At 39.3% G+C, this 24,207-nt stretch overlaps 1 protein-coding gene across 1 annotated transcript in view; it reads left to right on the top strand.

The window, feature by feature from the left end:
* Nucleotides 1-24,207, top strand: part of ryr3 (ryanodine receptor 3) — a 115,390-nt gene that overhangs the window by 55,755 nt on the left and 35,428 nt on the right. The window contains exons 26-49 of the mRNA XM_063495500.1: nt 280-439; nt 554-698; nt 1,038-1,243; nt 1,568-1,742; nt 2,236-2,444; nt 2,626-2,789; nt 2,922-2,970; nt 3,085-3,245; nt 4,223-4,385; nt 5,407-5,493; nt 5,922-6,148; nt 7,521-7,733; nt 8,466-9,075; nt 9,488-9,688; nt 11,595-11,697; nt 12,667-12,801; nt 15,915-16,188; nt 16,330-16,444; nt 18,304-18,436; nt 20,350-20,453; nt 21,265-21,400; nt 22,646-22,829; nt 23,943-24,045; nt 24,157-24,207. The exon at nt 24,157-24,207 is cut by the window's right edge and continues 70 nt beyond it. Of these exons, the coding sequence (XP_063351570.1) occupies nt 280-439; nt 554-698; nt 1,038-1,243; nt 1,568-1,742; nt 2,236-2,444; nt 2,626-2,789; nt 2,922-2,970; nt 3,085-3,245; nt 4,223-4,385; nt 5,407-5,493; nt 5,922-6,148; nt 7,521-7,733; nt 8,466-9,075; nt 9,488-9,688; nt 11,595-11,697; nt 12,667-12,801; nt 15,915-16,188; nt 16,330-16,444; nt 18,304-18,436; nt 20,350-20,453; nt 21,265-21,400; nt 22,646-22,829; nt 23,943-24,045; nt 24,157-24,207 (4,108 nt within the window). The remainder of the gene's footprint in view (nt 1-279; nt 440-553; nt 699-1,037; nt 1,244-1,567; nt 1,743-2,235; nt 2,445-2,625; nt 2,790-2,921; nt 2,971-3,084; nt 3,246-4,222; nt 4,386-5,406; nt 5,494-5,921; nt 6,149-7,520; nt 7,734-8,465; nt 9,076-9,487; nt 9,689-11,594; nt 11,698-12,666; nt 12,802-15,914; nt 16,189-16,329; nt 16,445-18,303; nt 18,437-20,349; nt 20,454-21,264; nt 21,401-22,645; nt 22,830-23,942; nt 24,046-24,156) is intronic.

Below are 24,207 nucleotides of genomic sequence, written 5' to 3'. Positions count from 1 at the left end.
CAGACTCTCGTTAAAAGAAGAGAGGATGCTGCAGAGTGGTAATTCTGACCCTATCCCAGCTTTTTGGGGATGTGTTGCTGTCATTAAATTTAAAACAAACTAATAATTTCTTAAAATCTCAGATTTTCCCAGTTAAATTGAATGTTTTCTGTTCCGTTTAAATATATATCAGCAAATCATTGCACTTTGTTTAATTTACATTTTATAGAGAGTCCCAACTTTTTGGGAAAATTTGGGTTGTAAGATTCCCGTATCTTATCTTATCAATATCATCTGTAGCTACATGATGTCCAATGGATATAAGCCTGCGCCACTGGAACTCTCTGATGTGAGACTGAATGCTGGTCAAGAGGTTCTAGTTGATAAACTGGCCGAAAATGCGCACAATGTGTGGGCCAAAGATAGAATTAAACAAGGATGGACCTATGGCATCCAGCAGGTAAAGTTCATACAGCATTTGAAATGGAGAAAATGAAACTCATGTATTGTTTTTACCTTTAATTTTAAATGACTTTAGTCCACTAGTACAGTTTCTTATCACTGTTTGTGGTAGGATTTGAAGAGCAGGCGTAATCCTCGCCTGGTGCCATATGCTTTACTGGATGAACGCACCAAGAAATCTAACAGGGACAGTCTGAGAGAGGCTATCAGGACTATGGTTGGATATGGATATGAGATCGACCCCCCAGATCAAGAGGGTGAGACCCTGGCGCTGACACCGCAGTCATTTAAAGCTCTTAAAACTGATACAGGACTATCTACTGTATGTTCAAAAGCTACAGCAACAGCACTGCTTTCACCCAAGGTTTTGTAAATGTTTAGGAGTGCACGGATTTTGCTAATATACTACAAATATATGTGGTACAACTCATAGTTACGGATACGGTATTTTTACACATTTCTTCAATCTAAAAGCCAGCAGTGATGAATCCTCATTATAGCTACGGATTGAGTGTAAAGCCTAATAGTAGTACTGAAAATATGAGCAAGTGTATCCATGGTGTTAAATCCTCTGGTTTTCGTATCTTTGCCTAAAGTTGTGCACGCTCTTGATGATCAGAGCGTCGAGACGATACGCTTCTTCCGTGTGGAGCAGACCTACGCGGTGAAGACGGGGAAGTGGTACTTTGAGTTTGAGGCTCTGAGTGGAGGAGACATGAGGGTTGGCTGGGCCAGACCAGGCTGCAGACCTGATGTGGAGCTCGGAGTAGACGACCAAGCCTTCGTCTTTGATGGATATCGGGTAAACTGCATGTATCCTTTCTTTTAAACTAGTCATGGGAAGTTGTCTGAAGGCAACTTTTTGAAAGATCTAGATACTTTAGATGTATCGTCATGGACATTGCTACACTAATTAGAATCTAAAAATGAGACTACTGCATGGTTATAAGAGTAACGAAGTATATGTAGTTCAGCCATAAACTTTCTAAATTCAGGATTTCACCATATATTATATCTTTTACATTTTAACAATACCTACAGTCACAGTCACAGAAACCTAAGCAACATTGTTGTTCCGTTTATTAGCAAAGACAAAAACATGTGATTCTTGTTATGTTTTTTCAAGGGACGACGTATGCATGCAGGCAGCCGCTACTTTGGACATCCTTGGAAAAAGGGCGACGTGGTTGGTTGCATGATCAACATGGAGGACAAATCCATGATTTTCACCCTCAACGGAGAACTCCTGATCACCAATAAAGGATCCGAGCTTTGCTTCGCTGACTTTGAGACAGAGGATGGTGAGGGCTTTGTATTTCAAGCTAACTTCATTTATTCTGCCTGTTTCCTTCAAAGTGTCTCTGGGAGTTTGACTGGGTTTGTTTGCATAAGTTTTTAAGAAAAGCTTAAAATGATAAGTGTGTTTCATTTTAATTACCGGTAAGTCCTTTGTGACACTGGCTCATTACTCTGTAAATGAACTGTTGACTTTGGAAGAGGATGGTCACACAGGAATAAAGTAAAGTTGTTAGTTTGTTTTTAGATTTCATAAGTGATAGATTCTTAAACATATGACATTTGAGTTTTGGTGGATAAAGAAAGGAAGTTTTTTTTTTTTTTTTAAAGTACAGAATTCAAGAAAGCCAACTCACTGTTGCGTGTATGTACATAAACCACTGGCATTCTCTTTTTAAATATTTTTTTTTTAACATGTTCCTGTTTTGTGAAATAAAGATCTGAAACGACCATGTAAAATGCACATGTTAAAATAATACATTTTTCTAAATACACCAGGTTTCATCCCCGTGTGCAGTCTCAGCATGTCTCAGATTGGCCGTATGAACTTGGGCAAGGATGCCAGTACTTTCAAGTACTACACCATGTGTGGTCTACAGGAGGGTTTTGAGCCCTTTGCTGTTAACATGAACAGAGAGGTCACCATGTGGTTCAGCAAGCGCCTGCCCACTTTTTTCAATGTACCTGAGGACCACCCTGATATTGAGGTACACACATTCTCAATATCATTGGTGTTTTTAGTGCCTTTTAAGTTTGCTGCTAGGGATTTGAGATTGAGATTTGCTTTTTTTTAATCCTATAGAGCCATTTATAATAAACACTAGAGCTGGTGTTAATGGGCACATTGATATTACTGATCCCTCGCTTTGGGTTTGATTAACTCCTCAGGTGACGAGGATTGACGGAACAGTCGACAGTCCTCCTTGCCTTAAGGTCACTCACAAGACGTATGGCACTCAAAACAGCAACAATGACATGGTCTACTGTAGACTGAGCATGCCTGTGGAGTTTTATTCTGCAGACAAGCTCCTGGATGAATCACTGAAGCTCAGGTCAGACATGTACTTGAAGCTGTTTTGTATTGGGAAATTGTGTTTTATCTCAATTTATACTTAAAGTTAAAAAATAAAGCCCATAGTGTTTAAGATAACTTAAATCTACTGTCATGTTTTTTGTTTCTGCAGCCATCCTCCAAAAGAAGATGGAAGTATTGACTTTGGAAGCATCACAACTGTAAATCCACATAGATTCTCAAATAAATTAAAAAAACAAAAAAACAATAGTATTACTCTCTGTATATTCAGATTAACCGATAGCACTGTTTGCCCTTTTTCTTTTAATTGGCAGTATTACTACTCGGTGCGAGTGTTTGCTGGACAGGACCCTGCTTCTGTGTGGGTGGGCTGGGTCACACCCGACTATCATTATTATAGCAAGAACTTCAGCCTCAGCAAAACACGCACGGTCACAGTGACGCTGGGAGATGAGAGGGGCAGGGTCCATGAAAGGTATGCTCCCTGCGTTTTTAATATCTGGAGTTCATATGAAATGTTTGATCCTTTTATTTGAAGAGGCTTTAATATTCCAGTGGGACATGTGCTTTCAGAAGTGCATTCTGTGGTGATACCTGCTTTAATAACTTTTTTGATTTCTCACGACAGCACTTTTCCTGTCGTTTTAATATAGTTATTGCTGCTAAATGTGCTTCTACAAGCTCCACACACTGCTTCTACATTTTGGCTTATTTCTTAGTATTTTTGAAATAAATAATGATACAGTTTTATATGTCATTAACTGTTGTTGTTCATGTGAGGTTGTATTTAAACAATTTTAGATAAGGATCCTAAGGATCAGATGATTTTTTTTTTGTGTGTGTTATGTCTTATAGGCATTGAAATTTTAGCTTTTTACTAGTTATTCTAAATGTAGCTGCATTTGTGACCAAATATGAGGGAATCCAATTTGAGCTGCACAAACATCAAAAAATATTACAAGAAAAAATCCCTTAGTATGCTCCAAGCTCTCTTGAAAGCTAATTAAAAGCAAAGAAGATAATATGGCCATTCATTTTTTAAATGACTGCCATCTGGGGATTACCCATCCTTGCAAATGTATGTTCATAGTTTAAAAAAGCATGCATTTCAAAGTTTATACCACTAATACCTGTGTCATCGCTATGTGTTGATCAGTATGGCGAACATGCTCACAATTATTGACAGACCAAACAAAAAAAATTGACTTATCTTTTCATAGCTGGTTTTCATCCTTATTCAGCATCCAGGGAGGTAAATGGGGAAGATGGCCTCTGTGTGTAACAAATATGAATGAGGCAAAAGATCAATGAGTGTTGACCAAATGAAAATTTATTGTGCCCCCTGTTTGACACCCCCACCCCACCCCCCAAGTTGCCTATGTTGTCCTCTGCATATTTGCATTCACTTGTATTTATTGATGCTGAGTTCTTGTTGTGGTTGCTTTGCCGCAGTGTTCAGAGGAGTAACTGCTACATGGTGTGTGTAGCAGACGCAGTTACCCCGTCTTCGTCCAGCCGCTCTAGCTCCGACCTGGAGATTGGCTGTTTGGCTGACCTGGCCACTGGCCTTGTCTCCTTCACTGCCAATGGCAAAGAGCTCCCCACATCATATCAGGTAAGTAAGTATAATAGATATCAGTTGGCAGAGGAGTGACGCACAAGGTTTGGCTTGTAAACTTCAATAGACGTAAGCTATTACGACTTTCTCTTGTGGTTTAGTATTCTTCCCCTGCTTTGGCACACATGTTTGGGGTTTTTTAATATCCTGAACGCAAAAAGAAAAGAAACTCTAAGCAGTTTGAGTCACTGTCTTTATATTAATATCTCTCTCAAAAGATTTCACTCATCACATATTTGTACTGCCCACACACTCTCAGAACGATCTTCCCTCCTTTAATCCTTTCAGGTGTCATTAATTCATTTGCGCCACAGCAAATTAAACCTGCAGAGAGAGAGAGTTGGGAAATTAAACAGCTGAATTCTCATCTGTTTTGTGAGCTAGTCATACAAAGACAGACATCGGCTCAGTAATCCTTGCCTTGCTTGCTGTCCTCATCTCGGGTTTTTAAAGCATCACATTGAATGCCTGACTAGACACTGAAATGGTGCACTGAGAAGCTTCTACCGCCTGTGTTCTCCTTTTTTATCTTGCATAATCTCCTGTTTCTCTCCTTTCTTCTCGCTGCTTTATTTAGTCATGAATTGGCTTTTTAAGAAGGGGAAAGCCCTCTGAGGGAACCAGGAGGCTTTTAACCTGATGAAAAGCCTCTTGTCCTATTATTGCATCAAAGCTTTGGTTGTTTGTTCTCTTTCTTTGTAAAGTCTGTGATGGTTGTCATCAATATACCAGCTAATACTCATTGAACTTGGATTTCAAACTTCAGCTAATCCACAAGCTTAGGGGTTAAAAGCCTTCTGACATTAGTTGAATTTGCCACCAGAGCAAACACGAGGCAAGCGCAGTGCTCATTGCATTAAATATATCAATTTTCAGATTCCACCATGGGCTGGGTTCAAGGCAGAGCTCTGTTCTGCATGTGTTGCTACACTTTTGTCTCATTTTGGTGCTGCTATAAACACGGGATAGTACTGACTTAATAGCTGATGTGGATAAGTATGACTTTGTTTACTTTCAGGTGGAACCAAATACCAAACTCTTCCCTGCTGTATTTGTCCTCCCCACCAGTGCAAACCTCTTCCAGTTTGAATTTGTTAAGATAAAGGTTTGTTTCTGTCCTAACCAAACAACACTGTACACAGTTTTAAGCACTTTTCATCGAGTTATGAAACAGCTATTTACTTTGTCTTTCTCACACTAATTAAGAGGTCTTGAATTTTTAATGCCATTCATTCATAGTCATGGACTGCCCAGCTGGCCTATATTTTGACTTGGTGACCCATTTAGGATGCTCTTGCAGTGATTCATTTTGTGTGTGTTTGGAAAACTAGTAACCAATATACATATTTACACAGGACACTATTTGATAGAGTGAAGAAAGGATGTTACAGAAAGCACTACGTATATAAAAATAACTGATTGCATCGCTATTGACTGAAAGGATGTGATATAACCAGATATTAATATAGTTTTCATTTAATCACATTTTCTCTTTAATGTGATTCTTCCTTCTTGTCCTCATTCTAATCCCAGGATGCCATGCCACTTTCATCAGCCATATTCAAGAGCGAGCACAGGAACCCGGTGCCACAGTGTCCGCCACGGCTGGATGTGCAGACAATTGTGGCAGTGCTTTGGAGCCGGATGCCCAATACCTTTCTCAATGTGGAGACGGCTCGCGTTAGTGAAAGACATGGCTGGGTGGTCCAGTGTCTGGAGCCTATGCAGATGATGGCTGTACACATACCTGAAGAAAACAGGTGTGATTATAATACTCTATAAACCGTATAAACACAGTGAGAAGTGACTGTTTCACTGACACAATGTTACCTTGTGTTCCCTTTAGTTGTTGGGGAGGATGTAGTGCGTTCAGTGTCTTTTCACATTTATAGCAGTTAAATTAGCTTCCATAGACAGTGCATTTAGTCAATAGCCAAATGATTAAGTAACAATAGATACTTCTTGTCATTCATTCTTTACTGTGAATTGGGCTGATGAAACACATTTAAGACAGATTAGCTGCTTGCAGAACAAACAGTTCTTGGCACTACCTGGGCTGAGTACTCACTGGTGAGGGTCACTGTAATTAAATTGAAGGTAGCTGCTAACAAAGACTTTAAAGTTTTGCCCAGATGAATCATAATCACAATGAATATTCTCCTTTTGCGTATACACTTAATCAACCCTGTCATTCCATTTTTAGATAGATTTAGGCTACACTACTAATGTTTTACAGATGTTCACACTTTTAATTGCTGTTGCTTCATCCATGTGTCTGACCAAATAATTGACATGGACCATGGACTTAAAGAAATGTTCTAGTAACTTCAATGGTTCCTATTTCATGCAGTTCAAATGTGCATTTTAACACGGAAAGACTCCTGTAAGCGGACATAACAACATTAAGGCGACAAACTACAAACCACACATAATGTGACATCGTATAAAGTAATCTCAGTCAATTCTATGCACAGTGCTACAATTTTCATGTTAACTGCAGACCGTAATGGATTGAGATGCTAAGAGGTTTCTAATGTGTTTTGCTCCTTCGGAGTTGGCCCCATAGATGAACTCTTGTTTCATAGCATCTGTATTTGTGTATTCTGATATCAGAATACATAGTGGAAAATAAGTTTTAACCTCCTAAGACCCGAACTCTTCTACGGCATGCATTTTTAATTTCTCTTTGATATTTGGGCATATTGGGGCCCGATGAATGTTAAAAACAAAGAATTACCAGAATTTTTTTTTTTACCTTATTTTTGTTTTTAAGAAAATTAAGAGCCACATATGAGGATATTCGTTTAAAATTTTGATAGAACAGTAGCAGTATAATGTCCTCGTAAGTGGATATCAGGCCCATGTAGGGCAAAATTGAGTATTTTGGTCTAAATAACCCAAAATGTGATGTCCACATATGTGGACACCAGGTCCTAGGAGGTTAATGATGCGTAAACAGGCCTTCAATCAAACATTTGTTTGCTGTTTACATAAAAAACAGTTTTAATTAGAAAATTGATGATTTTCATTAAGTTAATGCAAAGTCTTTCTGCTGTGATCAGCAGCGCCTACTTCTGCAATGTAAATGACTTACTTGAGCTTACTTTGTTGTTGTGGTGTCTTTGTTCGCAGGTGTTTGGACATAATGGAGTTATCTGAGCACGAAGACTTAAGGAAGTTCCACTACCACACACTAAAGCTGTATTGTGCCCTTTGTGCACTGGGGAACACTCGTGTAGCTCACGCCCTCTGCAGCCATTTGGACCAATCACAGCTTCTCTACACAATTGACAATCAGTACCTCTCTGGCATGCTGAGAGAGGGCTTCTACAATGTCCTCATCAGGTGTGTTGGTGTGTTTCAGTATATTTTATATACTTAATATGTAACATAATAACCTAATGTTTTATGATCCAGTTGCTATGGATTACTCAGCTGGTGTGAATTTAGATTTTTAATTTATCTTACTAAAAAAATGACCTCAGTCAATGACCCGCCGTGCATCAAAACAAGAAGAAGGCTGCCGTGTTTTTACTCATCGGATCATTTAATGATGATACATGATAGGATTATGATTTGACAGTGTCATCTGCAACAACATTAACTGTTAAATTGATGCAGCATTACATGAGATCACTGAGCAAATTTGTGCTATAAATCTCAATAATCCCTCTGCTGTGTTTGTTTTTCCACCTCACATCTCAGTGTTGTTGTTTAAACTGTCTTTTCTTCACATGATGTCAAACTCATGTGTACCTTCTATATTGCTGAAAATTCACTTTCAAGCAGTGATTGTTAAAGCCTTTGTGGCTCGAGGGTTTGGTTTAAGAAATTTGATTATGAGTAACAGAGTTTGAGGAATCAGCACCTTATTTGCTTGTCAGGCACTCATCACCACAACTATTATCTCATACAGATGTATTATGGTTATTGGGTACTGTTGGTTTGTAGAAATCATACTAATATAACATAATTTATAGTTCTTAGGAAAGATCATGAATCATTTTTTGCATGTATTTGTAATAGCCAGTGTCTTTATGCTCTTGCTATGATTGAACTAATTCTACTTATTGTCAGCATTCATCTTGAGACAGCAAAGGAAGCCCGTCTAATGATGAACAACGAGTTCATTATCCCTGTGACGGATGAAACGCGTTCCATCAAGCTGTTCCCAGATGAGTCCAAGCAACATTCACTTCCTGGGGTGGACCTAAGCACCTCCCTTAAACCTCGGGTCAATTTCTCCCCTGTGGGAATCATCAACACCAAACGCCAACAGTACCTCTACAGCCCTCAGATCCCATTGGGCATCCTAAAGGAAAAAGCCATCAGCATGCTAACTGAGGCAGTGCAAGGTGGAGGGACCCACATCCGAGACCCAGTAGGCGGGAGTCTTGAGTACCAGTTTGTTCCCATTTTGAAACTGATTGGAACGCTGTTAATAATGGGAGTCCTGACCAGTGATGAGGTGAGGCTGATTCTCCTCCTGATCGACCCCAATGTGTTTGGAGAGACCAAAGAGGGCGAGGAAGTTAAGGGGGATGAGGTGGCTGTGTCGGGGGAGAAGGAGGAGGTGAGCAAGAATGAGGAGAAGGCTGTAGAAGCAGGGGAGGAAGAGACCAAGGAGAGCAAACCGCAAGTTAAAGGCCTGCTGGAGAAGTCTCTGCCAGAGTCTGTCAAACGCCAGGTGATGACAATAATCGTGCACAGATGTTTAATCTCAGTGATAAACTGAAGAAAGGAAATAGCTGAATTAAACTAACTCCATCAATTTACCTGCCAAGGTTTTAATCAAAATTTAATTTTGCCTACATGAGATTAGGTACACTAATTCCCCATTTGTCAGCAGTTTTGATTTTTTATGATTTATCGCTTGCTGAGAGGTGAATTCATGAGTAGAAAGTAAGGCAGTGGCTGAATACTAATGTTCTATAAATGACTAAAACTTGCTGTAAACTTTAAAATGTAATAATCATGCATAATGGAGATGGATCTATGAAGTTAAATTAAAAAAATGTCATTCATACAGTGAAACAAACAAAATCAAAACCAATAGAGACATAAAGAAACAGAAAACCTTTGATTTCTGTCCTTTTCAGATGTGTGAGCTGCTCCACTACTTCTGTGACTGCGAGCTGAAGCACCGCATCGAATCCATTGTTTCCTTCTCCGACAGCTTCGTATCCAAGCTGCAGTACAATCAGAAGTTCCGCTACAATGAGCTAATGCTGGCTCTCAACATGTCTGCCGCTGTCACTGCCAAAAAGACCAAAGAGTTTCGTTCACCTCCGCAGGAGCAGGTACAACATCGCAGAGGGGCCAGTGTATGAGAAAGTGTTTCCATCCTCTCTGAGATGTAATTTATGTTCAAGGTGGTTTCCGTTTGTATACTGTCGTAAGACCCTGGAAGGATCGCCTAGACCTTGGGGTAAAAACAAAATCAATGACCTTGAATAGAACAGAGTCAGAGGCAGACACTAGAACACAAGGTGCTGCAGTTCTCTAATTGCCTTTTAGTTTTCAGTTTCTTAACTTTACTTTCTGCTGGAATTCCCGAAGGATAAACTGGGCCATATGTGCAGCTAAAATTAACTTAGGAGTGAATTGGCCCTGCAGTGATAGTTAAACCTTTGGCCTCTTACAGGGTAAAATTATTATTAGTCCCACAGGAGCACTTTATGTTACAGTGAGTTCATTTTTTATAAGTCAAATATGTTTAAGCGGAAGATGAACTTAAACAACTGACACATGATTAATGAACTTTTTTATAGACCATTGTGAAAAATGTTTGCAAAATCTTAGGTGTAAGTTATCAAAGTAAAAATGCCATCCATCCATCCATCGCTGCTTTTCTGGGTTGCAGAGTCTATTCAGGGGAGCACTTTAAACAGACATACAGTTCATCTGACAGTTCATGAGAGATATAACCGATATCTCTAAAGCATGTTCTGGTTGGGACTTGCCTGAAACACCTCAACTAGGAGAGCTCTTGGATGCATCCTGTTCAGATGCCCAAACTATTTCAATTGGTTCTTTCTTCACAACAAGATATCAGTGAAGAGTCCACATCACTGCAGGACTGATCCATCTGTCAATCTCAGTCAATTATTCGCCCGTCACTTGTAAACAAGACCCTAAGATATTTAAACTCCTCCACTTGGGGCAGAAACTCATCTCCAACCCAGAGGAGGGACTGCACCCTTTTCTGGCTGAGGACCATGGCCTTAGAGAACCATTCTTGCCACTTCACTGAAAATCTCTTCAGTACGATCTGGAGGTCATTGTTTGTTGAAGCCAGAAGAAAACAAAACGAGGTTACGCTGCTGTGAAAATCCAATATCCAGTGTTCTGCTTATGTAAACTGTAGCATGTCTCGGAGCCAGACTAGAGAATAGGAAACTTTGAGTAAATAAGGAAAGAAAATAAGGAATAAAGTCTCTGATGTGTTCTGTGTTCAGATCGCTTGCCCTGTCCTGTAGTATTGTTGAAAACAACCTGGTAGTGACTAGGCAAGGTTTCTGCATGACTGCAAAGCATTCATGTTTGAAATATTTAATTGTGCATCCTCTGAGCTGTGAAACCTTGAGGATAAGCACTTCCAAGATATACTCTGATCCCTGAAACTAAGTTTTGGTGGTCAGCAGCAGGTGCATACTGTAAGCGAGATTCTCCACAATAAGAAACCTCCCATGGTTTATTAAAAAGCTCTGCCTAAAATAGACATGGGAATAGGCTAACCTGGACTCTGCGATGGATGCATCTCATTTATATTTAGTGTTTTATAGTTAACTTGTGACCTGTAGCAAGCACAGCAGATCTGTGGTTCTACATGATACATTAAGTATTTTCTGCGTTATATTATGTAAATACCTGTTTAATGTTTTTAGTTTCACATTTGACTGGGTGTGATATAAAAATGCTTCAGACTATTTCTGTCTGAGTTCATCAGATGGCCACTATCTGACAAGCCCATGTGAGCACTTACCGCAGGAGACTACATGAGTAATTATGCTGCGACTCTAAAATGGTAATGTGCTTGCCTCTGTGACTTTCCACTGCTCTCTACTGTGCAATCCTTCTTTTATTCATTCTTTACCACTCTCCTTCCTTCTTTTGATCTCACTTCCTATCTAAAATTATGTTCCGTGTTGCTGTTCTCAAGTGCTTTCTGGTCTTATAATGTAAACACTCTTTTGTTTTCTGCAGATAAACATCCTGTTGAATTTCAGTGCAGGTGAGGACTGCCCCTGCCCCGTGGAGATCCAGGATGAGCTCAACTCGTTCCATGAAGAACTGCGGCTGCATTGTGGTAAAGTCCAACTGCTGACTTAACAGATACAACTTGTATAAAGATTTTATGCATTTCTGTTCATGAATGTCTAAAAATGTCACTGTAGATCTTCTGATAAGGACATCTTGTCACACAAAACTAACCATAGCATTAGTTCAGACAGGCCATGAAGTCGAGCTAAAACACTGTCCTCAAAAATAAGTTGAGGACTCTGCTAGAAAATCTCTGCCAACAGTTGCTGCACACCTGCAAGCCACTTTGCATCCCACCTCCACCCCACTTCTTTGAGATTTTATTCTTTGTGGTGCTCAGAATTCATATTAATAAGACTGGATTCTCTGAGCAGTTCTTGCGCTGACAATACACACCTTAGTCCAAAGGACAAGCACATTGTAGCTTCACTCGTTTGGATTCAAGTGAAACTCTGAATTAATATTAAAAAAGTTCTAAGCTGTAAATTGCCAGGGTTGTTCTTACATTACAGACCAGCAAAGACCTTATTCCAGCAGCCTGTCCCTCTGATCATCTGATCAGAGACTTCTGGTTGGTTCACACTCTTAATTTAAATCCAGAGCTTGTATCACCTAATTTTGGAACAGCCATCCTCAGCCTTTCAGGACTTGTTTGTTTTAATTGACTGCTGAAAAATCATTTTTATACAGTATGTTATTATATTCCCCAGTCTTCTTCGCACCAACTGCTTGTATGGAATGAATGTATGTGTGAATGAATGTAAGAAGAACCTATACTAGTCTATGATTGTCTGCTTGTATGTTGGGAACACTTCTTTTATTAAATGTGAAGCACTTTGTAACTGTGTGTTGTAAAAAGTGCTCTACAAATTAAGTTAATATTATCTGGCAACATAAATATGTTTATGTTATGAGAATGATCTTTAAAATGGGTTTTTGTTTCCTTTACACAATGCACATGGAAGCAGTCGGTATACCAGGATAAATCTCTGAGCGCCTCCATTTCTCCTGGCAGGAATACCAGTGGAGGAGGAGGAAGAAGAACAGGACACTTCAATTAAAGGCCGTCTTCTGGCTTTACTGTATAAAATCAAGGGCCCACCACAGAAGACAGAGCAGGAACCCACAGAGACTGAACAGGCTGCCCCCAGTAAGTAGCCTTTAACACCAAAGAGGAAAACAAGCTAGCGACCAGTAACTGTACTGAAGCAATGCAATGCATTTTTGTGAAATTGTACCTTTGTCACAGACAGCTACAAGTATTCAGCATTTCATGCAGCTTGTTATAAATAATCCCTTTTTCCTCTAGTGTCTTCAGTGCATAGTTGCATCCAAATTGCATACGGCAGTGCAAGGCTAAGGTTTATTATTTCAATTTTCATCTTGGTGCTGCAACACGTAAGCAGGACTTTATTGTGGTTGCTATCAGTTTCTAAACATATACCATATAACTATGTTTAGCATTAAATATTATATTGACATTCAAAATCATAAAGCAGTACCGATTTATCCATAATAAATATTGCAGACCACAGAAACTTTCCAATCACTAGTTCTTTGCTTCAAGCTTTTTCTTTTTTGCTGCCCTTTGCAGCAAAAACTTTGCTCAAAGTATGTTTTTGTTCTGTTTCAAATAATAGAATAAGACTAATGGACAGTTCCTGCAAGACTCTCTGCCATAAATTTTAATGCCTCGCTCCAGCCTCCCACACCTAGCCTGCATTATTCAAAAGCATTATAAATGGACGGATGTTCTGATTCAAGATTATCCTGATAGATCTGCTTTAGTATGTCTACAAACCCAATTCCAAAAATGTTGCGATGCTAAGTAAAGTGTAAATAAAAACGTCATGCAATGATTTGCAAATGTCATGAACTGTATTTTATTCACAATAGAACATAGAAAATAGTTTAAATATTTGATTTGAGTAATTTTATTATATCATGAAAAAAATAAGCTTATGTTGAAATATTTGGTAGTAATGTGCCTGAAAAACATTGGGACAAAGGAACAAAAAGCTGGAAAAGTGAGTGGTACAAAAAACTAACTAATTACATTAACATGCAATAGATCAGTAACATGATTGAATTTAAAAAAAAAAAAACCATCTGAGAGAGACTGAGTTTCACCAATCCACAAAAAACGGTGTCAGTATTGGATGGAGAAATCTTTGTCTGTGAATACACTTCCACAAATGCAGGTTAATGCAAAGAAGAATCCACATGTAAAATTAATCCATAAATGCCACCATCTTTGGGCCAAAGCTCATTAAAAATGTGCTAAAGAAAAGTGGAAAACTGCATCCCTGATTGTATGGAGGTGAATTGCTGCCTCTGGAACTGGCAGCTTGCACATCTGGAAAGTCACCATGAGTGCTAAAACATATGCAGGTTTTAGAGGGACATATTCACCCATCCAGATGCCATCTTTTTCAGAGAAGTCCTTGCATATTTAAGGAAGATGCTGCTAAACTGCACACTCCATCTATTACAACAGCATGGCCTCATAGTTGGAGAGTCCAGATACTGAACTTGCCTGCCTGCAGTCCAGATCTTTTACCAGCTGAAACTTTCGACATATCATATAATTAAGAGAATCTCTAGAATCCCTTATCAAACCAGAATTGGACATTATTACTAGTCTCCTCAGCTCCCAGACATTAACAGACTGTCGTCTGACAGTGGTAAACATGGCCCGGTTTCAACTTTTTTGAGAGGTTTGGCTGCCATGAAATATAAAATAACCTTATTTCTTTCTTCAAAGTGTACATTTTCACGTTTTAAACTTTTACCACGTTTGCTATGTTCTATTGTGAGTGAAATATGGGTTGAATTCTGCTTTTTCACTTTACTCAGCGTTGCAGCATTGTCAGTCTGTTTTGTTCATCAAATAAATTGATGAAGCAGTCTGACAAATGGATGGACGGGTGAAATAAGCTGCTTCTCTTGCCTGACAAAGTTAGAGCTGCTAATTTTTTCAACGTGTAATTTTATTGTCGGATCTTTATATGTCAGATTATATATAATTAATGCCTACTCAGTCATTTTGGGATGGGAATTATTACTTTCATTAACTGACGGTAACGTTCATTCATTGTTATATAACTTTAAAGCAAGTAATTTGTCTCTAAAACTTTTGCTTCTTCCTTATTCTTTTGATGAAAAGCATCAAAGTGCCTATTGTTGATTTCACAGCATTGTTTAATTAGTCAGATTACTTAGAAGTTATAAAAACTTGGAATCATCCATAAGGGTTTTTGTATTTTTTTTTAGTTTGCCAACAGCTAAGAAGCTTATTTCCAAGATTTAAATGCCAGACTTAATGTCAACCGTCTTGGCTTGATCTCATGATTAAATTGTTTGTTTGTTCCTCTCTTAATATTCCTGCATCACTCTAGCGTGCTTCAAATATGCTGTCAGCATCCTCATAGACTTATCAGGAGATGATTGTGGGGTTACATCCAATATAGTGACAAAATATTAAAGCTCCCAATTAGTTCCGACTAATAGACTAATTTACATTTTCTAAGAGCTTTAATTAAGCCAATTCAGTTCATGGTTTGTGCTGACTTTGGAGTACAGTACTGTGCCAGTGCTCATTTCTCTATATTTTTGCCTGTCATTTGCAGATTAGCACGCAGACTGCGTAAGATTTCAGTGACTCCCTTGTGAGCCATGGTTTGAGATGATTCAGAGCAGATGTGAATTTGCAACACTTTCACCTTCAGGGCATCTACACCGTCTCGTGTCTCATTATGATTCTGCTTGAATCCGACTCTTTGTTTTCAGCAGATGTTGCGCTATTTGGCTTAAACGCTCAAAGTTCACCGATGGCTTTGGAATTACAGTGTTTTGAGAGGTGCAGCATTTAGCTTCAACTTCATATGACTTCAAGTTTTTCTCCACTGGTCCTTGTTTTATTGGTGCTTGGCATCCATAAGAGGGAAGTTTTATGAGACTTTAAGATTAGGTTTAAAAGATACAGTTTTAAAACCCGTAATACAGTTTAATTAGCTTGTCTTTGTATATTTCTGGAACAAAAAGAGAAAAAATAAAGAGCATATCATCCATCTTTCCTAATGAACAATGCTTTTGAAGTGCCCGGTCCATAGATTTTTTTTTTCTCCAATTTGCTCATTCAAAGGTTTGAGAGACTACAAAAATCAACTGAAGCTTTGACAGATACATGATTGTAGAGCAACCTTTATTTACTGCTTCTATACCATTTCTCATTTTAAGAATACTGAACTGTCTCTTCTCCAGCCAACCTGAAGGAGCTTATCTCCCAGACCATAACCAGCTGGGCTCAGGAGTCTCACATTCAGGACCCAGAGCTGGTCAGAGTGATGTTTAGCCTGCTGAGGAGACAGTATGACGGCATCGGGGAACTGCTTCGGGCCATGAAGAAGTCGTACACCATCAGTGCCGCATCCGTGCAAGATGCTATTAACCTGCTGGCATCTCTGGGTCAAATCAGATCTCTGCTATCAGTGCGAATGGGCAAGGAAGAGGAGAAACTCATGATTGATGGGCTCAGGTAAGAAAATATATTATGATGCGCACACTGTTATAAACGATAAAAACGATGCCTGATTCTAGAAATATATCATTGTGAACAGTGTACTCTCCCGCTGTTACAGTACTGTGGGCTTTATAAATCGCTTTCTTGTTTTCTTAGCGACATCATGAACAACAAGGTTTTCTACCAGCATCCTAATCTGATGAGAGTGCTGGGCATGCATGAGACAGTCATGGAGGTCATGGTGAACGTGCTTGGGGGAGACAAGTCACAGGTGAGCTTAACATTGCTCACATTTCCTTGACCACTACAAACTATCGAGTCAGTCCTTTTTTAATGGATCGTATTCATTGAAACTCTGTTAACTTTTTAGTCATGTACGGAAATAGTAGCTCCCAATCTTAACTCTTGGAGAAGTTCTTTAAAACTCCTTATCCTGTTCATAACTTTTTAAAGAAGTTTGTACATGTTTTCAGTTTTCTTACCTCTTTGACAGATTCTTATTTGTTATGTGGCCTCTTTCACCATAATTAGGGGTACAATTCATCATGATTAATGTGTAGATTGTGTTAATAAAAAGTGGTTATAAAATGAAAAGTGTTAATGAAAGCTGTTGTCTATACAAAATACAAAAAAAGAAGTTTCCATAGTTATTCAGAGCCCCACCCACTTTCCTCACATTCCTTCTTTTGGTCAATAATTAGCCTTCATGCCAAAAATATTCAGTTATGAATTAAATGTAGCAAAAGGAGGAGCAAATCATCAATTTTAAAGAACGCAAACAAGCGTGTTTTTGTTTTGGGTATTTTTGCTTGCAAAATGACTCATACAGTAAATCTGTTAGCAAAATGTTTGCAGGTTAATTTTCTGTTACAAAGCTTAGTTTTAGGGGAAGAGTTTAGAGTTTGTGACTGACAGAACTTTTAATGCTTAATAAGTTGTATACCGATCTCAGGAAAACAAATTTTATCTTAAGAGGCTGAAGTGAGCCAAGAGAAACAGCTTAATACCCAGAAAAACTGCAGCGGTAATGGAGAGGACAGAGGAGTAAAGGCATCAGAGGGGTGACAGGAGGCCACTCAGACCTGTCCTTTTTGGGTGGTGCTGACAGAAGCTGGAAGAGCTGGTTGCGATTTAATGCTGCAGCCAGTGCCAAGCTTGAAGTGAACCTCAGACAGACGGACCTCAGGGAGACATTCAGACCTTCGTGTCTGTCTCTGGCACTGTGATCGCACAGGCTCATAGCATAAATTCCTGACTGGTTTCATGCCACTTGATATGTGTACCTCACTCGCTGTGGCCATATACAGTGACAGTCGTGAATATAGATCAGGTTTTTAATATTTGCTGTTTGATTACCGCTGATGTTGTTTCAGTCGTGGCATGGTGCTGTATATTATGAGATCGTGCGAGTCGTAGGTTTTATCACGCAATCAAGACAGATGGTTTATAGAATATTATGAAGGAATAAATCTCTCAACTCGGACACTGACAGAAAGTTTGCTCCCAGTCATGCACAGCAGGACCGCATATGGGGAATCAACAAAGAAACTTGTTAAGCTGTATATTCTCAAAGTAAAATTGTTTTTGCTTTCAAAGTTTCTGTCAAATCTGCCTTTAGAAGTGGAAGCATTGGCATGATTGAAAGTTCAACATTTGTCAGTTGTCTGATAAGTGTGATTTTCTGTGCTGTGCATTTTTGCAGATTGTAATCTGCCTAAAGTAAAATGGGGGTTTCTCTCCTCCTCTTCTGTCAATTACTTTTTCTGCATTTCTGCTACAGAGCAAATGACTCTAGTGATTTATGCTCAGCCTGAGGCTTGGACTGAGCCCATGTGAGGACTTAGAAAAATGAGGATGGCACAGATCTAAAAGCATTAGATGCAAAAGGGCTTGAAGGTCAAACAATTTTTCAGTTTCTGTGTTCAAAACAGTAAATACATTTTATTGATTCCATGATACTCTTTATGATAGTTTAGATACCTTTATCAGAGCCAAGCATCTAGTACTCTGCATCCTGTAGTGACATTAAAAAGAATTCTAATATTCCTGAGCTCCTACTGCAGCTTATTTAGTGCTTGCCTCTTCAAAGGCTGCAGATTGATCCATACAGTCTACTTTTTTCTTCCACAGGAGATCGCCTTCCCCAAGATGGTAGCTAGCTGTTGTCGCTTCCTGTGCTATTTCTGCCGTATTAGCCGGCAAAACCAGAAAGCCATGTTTGACCACCTGAGCTACCTGCTGGAGAACAGCAGCGTCGGATTGGGTAAGTGTATTTTGCCTTTTCATTATTTATTTGGAAAAAAAAAACAACTTAATTTATGCACAGCTGTCTTAAGACATTGACTGGGCCATTGCAACACATTGATTTTTCATTTTTAGCCATTATGTTGTAGAATTGTTGCTGCATTTTGGACCATTGCTCTGTTGCATGACCCAACATCAGCTGAGCTGTAGCTGTTGGACAGATGGCCTCATATTTGACTCTAACATACTTTGGTAAACAAAGGAGTTCATGGTCGCCTCAATGACTACAACGTGCCCAAATCCTGCAGCTGCAAAACAAGCCTAATCATGCTTTGTCTAGTTTTCACCAAACATGGTGCTGTGCGTTATGATCACACATTTCCACTTTGGTCTCATCTGTTCAAAGGAGATTGTTTAATAAATCTTGAGGGGGTTTTTCAGGTGCAACTTTACAAACCTTTGCCAGGAGAAGGCAATATGACTGTCTTTTCAAACAAGCCATACTTATTTAGTCTTTTCCTAATTCTGATGTCATGAACTTTAACATTAAACTTGTAAACTGAGTCCCGTAGAGTGTGAGATGTTTCTCTTGGGCTTTTGGCATTTTTTTCTGAGCATTGCACAGTCTGACCCTGGGATGAATTTGCAGGGATGTCCACTCCTGACAAGAGTGGAAGTTGTTTTGTATGCTTCTGAATGATCTTCCTCGCTGTAGAATGATAGACTTCAAACTGGAAATGGTCTTAGAACCCTTCTCAGATTGACGGGCAACAACAGTTGTGCCTTTAGGCCAATTCTATTGTTTTTGCTCCTTGGCATTGTGTTAACACACACCAGAATGTTTCAGACCAGCAAAACCTCTGCATTTATAGAGGTGCTCACACTTGCTGACGATTAGGTGTATGCGATGAGCAACACGTGGCTGCTATCTTCTTAATTCCTATGAAATCTGTAAGAGTGTACTTATTTTTTTCATACACTTCTTTGACATTGTGACTCAATTTTTGTTAAATATATACTGCTATGTTGTCACGTATGGTACAGGTTAGGTAGTATTTACCTAATTTTAGAACCTGATGAGGATTAGATGCCCTGATACATGAAATCGTAGAACTGAAATTGAATAGATTTTTTGTTTTAATATGAAGGAAAGGAACAAGCTGGGGCAAAAACAGACGGTGGAGAACACACTGGTTATGAGGATGCCTTGACATTTGAATATGTTCCCGAGTATTCTCCATACTGCTTCAATTAAAAATTTTTGCTGCTACATAATGTGTGCTGAAACCAATAGTTGCTACGGGCTACAACAGTTTTTTCACTGCAGACTTATTGCTGATATTGTGGGAAGCAGCCGGTGAAGAAGAGTAACAGGCTCGATTTCAAAATGCCAGTATATCAAGTTGAAAGTGTAAGAGGCACAGAGGGAGGCAGCTGATAGAGAGAAGAATGAGGGTTATTTAGGCGTGCAGAGCAGGACATGAGTCACAGAGATCTGTGTGCTTGTGTAACGTGTAAACTAAAGCACCTGGCTCTGGAAGAAGACTGGGTCACATGATCTGAAGAGGACAGTTGAATGAAAACACACTAGTTGTGGCCCTTTTTATATGACACTTTTAGAATTTACCTCTTTTATAACCCACGTTTTCCTATAAATTAATAATATGTAACATAGTCTGCATTGTGCTGCAATATTAAGTGGTTTTGTAGTATCTGCTCGACTGCAATGATGCTTTAAAAATGGAGTAATATTGCAAAAAGGGCAGGTGTTGACAAACTGATTAATGTTACCTGGTATTCTGAGCTTCAAAGACGCAGACTGGAGAATATCAAGATTGATGTGCTGTGTCGGTAGACTGCCCCCTGTTGTTTAATGCAGAACTAATGCAAAGTTTGCTCTGCTGCTGACAGCCTGTTTCTGTGTGTGTTTAGCCTCTGAAGCTATGCGGGGCTCCACTCCGCTGGATGTCGCAGCGTCTTCAGTGATGGACAACAACGGTCTGGCGCTGGCCCTGGAGGAGCCTGATCTGGAGAAGGTTTGATGACGAATAAAATCGCAGCCTTACTCAAAGAAATACTCAACAGCACAGCTAAAAATCACACAGCACTTTATGTTTGCAGGCTCATTAGATTGTAGCCAGTTTCTATTCTGACCATAACTTGTTGTTGTTTTAGCAGATGTGGTGTTTAAAATTAGTTTCAGGTACTGGAAAGTTGTAAATGAAACTGAACTGTACAACTAGCTAAATTTACAACCAGTATACTGATCACATGTTCATATTATCATCAAATACTAAAACAGATTGTACTATAAAACATTTGCAGGATCCATTTAGTTATTTATAAAGTCAAACATTAAGACTCCTTAGGGAATTATGTGGATACAGGATCTTATTCACTGTCTAAAAACCTTGCATTGCATTCTGCTGCTAGGTTTATTCTTCATCTCGAAAGTTTTTGCCAACACATTTCAGGCCACCATGTTGGTTTTGGTTTAAAATTTGGCTTTAGCCAACCCACAAGACATGTTCTTCCAATTATGTGCAGCTCAGTGTTCATAAAGTTTGAGGAGGCCACAGAAGAGGAAGAATACGTGCTAATCATCTGTCAATGCTAGAACGCAGCGCTACTCAGATGACACATACAATTATAGAGGAAGCAAGTCAGATAGGAATAGAAAGCTCAGGCCACCAAAGTTTTCTCTGAAAAAGTGCTGAATGATTTTGTGACAGCTGGAAAAGCTTAGCTCAGCAGAGGCTTTCAAGCTGTCACTGTTGCTGACACTGAGTCAGAAAGACAGTGTGCCATTATAATACCCAGGAGTGAAGCAGAATTGCTTGACCGTAGGTGGTGACATACCTAGCAGGCTGTGGTCTTCAGAGCTGCGCCATGCTGGTGGCTAAGGGATACCCAGACCTCGGCTGGAACCCCATAGAGGGAGAGCGCTACCTCTCATTCCTGAGGTTCGCCGTTTTCTGCAACGGTATGTTTTATACTGAGCACTAAGATGACTTTTCATCCCCTGGCAATTCTGTTCCTCTGCTCGTTTTGGTGCAGTGATATACTTGGCCCTTGGTTTGTTTCACAACAAAGCATGCCGACTGCACCCATCAGCATGCTGATTAGAAGTGCAACAGACTGGAAAATGTTAAATAAAGCAGGAAAACATTGCTTGTGGAGTTATCCTGTAAACACAGAAGTTTTTTGTCGATATCTGAGTGTACCATTGTGTGAAGCCTCCGCTTGTACCCAAGCCTGATATACATGACACCAGAGGCCATCTTTAAGTTCAAAGAGGCTCTAATTGTGGCATATAGTTGAGTATACACGTGGTCAGTTCGACTTTGTCAGGAGAACAGACGAGGTCAGACACCAGGGTAAACCTACATGGTGCAAAGAATACTTAAAAGCTGAACACGTGGTATAAAGACAACATGGGAATGAGAAAGGAGACAGACAGGGGGAGGGGAATTTGGCAAGGGGTAAGCAAAGCAAACAAAACAAAAACTATATTTTATATTGAGTGTTTTCATATATTTGTATGTGGTAAGGATATTTGGTGGATATATATTTATGAGGCGCTGTTGTGTTATGTGTGTGATTTATGATTTACTTGATTTTTGTCTTGTTTAATATCTGGATTTTAATTGAATGTGCAAAAACTAGTTACCATGCAGTGTGTTACATAAAAAGTATTATTACAAACTAGAAAAACTTTCCCATAGCTTCAACCTCCCAAAGACACCTCCGAGATGCTTGTTAAAGACATTTTAAAGAAAATATAATCTAATTAAGTCACTGAATATGTGTAACTGAGCAATAAATAAGTATTGAGATAAAACAAAAAAATGGCATCACAACAAAGAAACAGTCTAGGGTGATTTTACTGCATCTGTATAAATGTGAGTATTGTGTATTAAAGCAGCAGGGGATTTAACAGTGATGCTGTTTTTGGAATAGAAATGAAAAACTGCACAGAAATTAAAAAAATCCACTGGGGAAGGATGCCAGGGTCCTGCTGAGTTGCTAAGTATCAGTTCCCACATGGAAATGTGAGTCGGCTTTTCCTGGATAAAAAATGTAGCGATGCTTTAGCAGGTGCTGAATACCACTTTCAGGGGTTTTACACTCTAGCTGACTCTCACCTTTCCTTTTGGGGATAATAACAATTTTCCTTTCCATTGGTCTGCTTTTTTTCCCTCCTTTTTTTCTTTCTTCCTCACACCAGGTGAGAGCGTGGAGGAAAATGCCAACGTGGTGGTGAAGCTGCTCATCAGACGTCCAGAGTGTTTTGGCCCCGCCTTGAGGGGCGAGGGAGGTCAGGGTCTGCTGGCTGCCATGGAAGAGGCCATCAAGATCTCTGAAGATCCTGCCCTGGACCTGCCCAAGACTCCTGCTGGAGTCACTACTGGGTAAAAACGACACCTGTTCTTTGTTGTTGTTTTTTTTGTTGTTTTTTTCCCACAGTGTTTAAAATATACTGAATCAGCATTTTTATCACCACGAGACACTAAGAAACCCATTCAGAAACTCTAAAGCCAGTCACTTGTGATTAAGGCTCTCATTATCTGGGTCTCTGTGTGAATTGTTACTTTTAATTAGATTTCCCTGTGTGCTTAGCTAAACCAGCATTATTCTTTGTTGCTAGACCCTCTAATAGAGCAATATCACATCACGGGAAAAGAGATCAAAGTTTATTTCATTGCCTTTGCCCAGCAAGAGAACAGTGAAGAGAAAGAGAGAGGTAATAGCTGTGTGAAAGTGGAGTTTTATGAAATAATTGTCTTTTGTTTTCTCTCTTTAAAAAAAAAAAAAAACTCCTACCAAAACAAGAAAATCTTCTTAATTTACTCTTTATTTAGCAAAATATAATTTACTTCAGCAGCTAAATTCACATTCATGATATGTTTGAAGACACATTTAAGAACTACAGATTTTTTTAAGCCATCATTTATCTTGGATGAGTTTGACATTTTAAAAAAAGAGGGGAAAAAATGAAAAACTTTTTCAACTGCTGGAAACATATAAGTCTTATAATGCAACTGCAACCCAGGTGTTATTAAAGCAAGTCTTGAATAAAAAAATATCATAGAATTTAAATCATAATTGGAGCCTAAGGACAGTATAAAAAGGGTACTTTTCTGGAAGAATATGTAAAAGAAAGGAATACATTATCCCTGGCATTGGCTGTTTGTCCCTGCCTTTCTACATAAGTATACGAAGCCTGTAACACTGACTGCATTTTAATGTTGAAAGTTTGTATGGCCTGAAGTGGCCATGAAGTGGAAAGCTGCTCAAAATCAATATGTATAACAGAATAGCCTGCAAGGAGATCATGTATTGTGCCAAAACATTATTATAAATGCTCACAAAATTGCCTAATTTACTGCGCCTCTGTTGTCCGTTGTATCGTCAAACCACCCTGCAGAGCTTGTCTGCAACTTCCAAGAAATGTTTCTAGTGTTCAGGATAATATTTATTATACTGTGCGTAAAATGTTTATATAGTGTGTGTGTCTGTTTCAGGTCTGGTGAGGAGGAAGGGGAAGTAATTCACATGGGCAACGCCATCATGTCCTTCTACTCTGCCCTCATTGACCTGCTGGGACGCTGTGCTCCTGAGATGCATGTAAGGCCTTCGACAAACAGCCTGAGCTGAAGAATGAGATTCTGTATACTGCCACAGGGACTCTTATGAGAAAGAGATTGTTTTTGTTTTGTGCCTGTGCATCTCTTACAGCTTATCAATGCAGGTAAAGGTGAGGCGCTGCGTATCAGAGCCATCCTGCGC

Source organism: Pelmatolapia mariae, linkage group LG15 (assembly GCF_036321145.2).
Source record: "Pelmatolapia mariae isolate MD_Pm_ZW linkage group LG15, Pm_UMD_F_2, whole genome shotgun sequence".
NCBI classification, from domain to species: Eukaryota; Metazoa; Chordata; class Actinopteri; order Cichliformes; family Cichlidae; genus Pelmatolapia; species Pelmatolapia mariae.
This window is presented reverse-complemented; position numbering and strand designations above follow the sequence as displayed.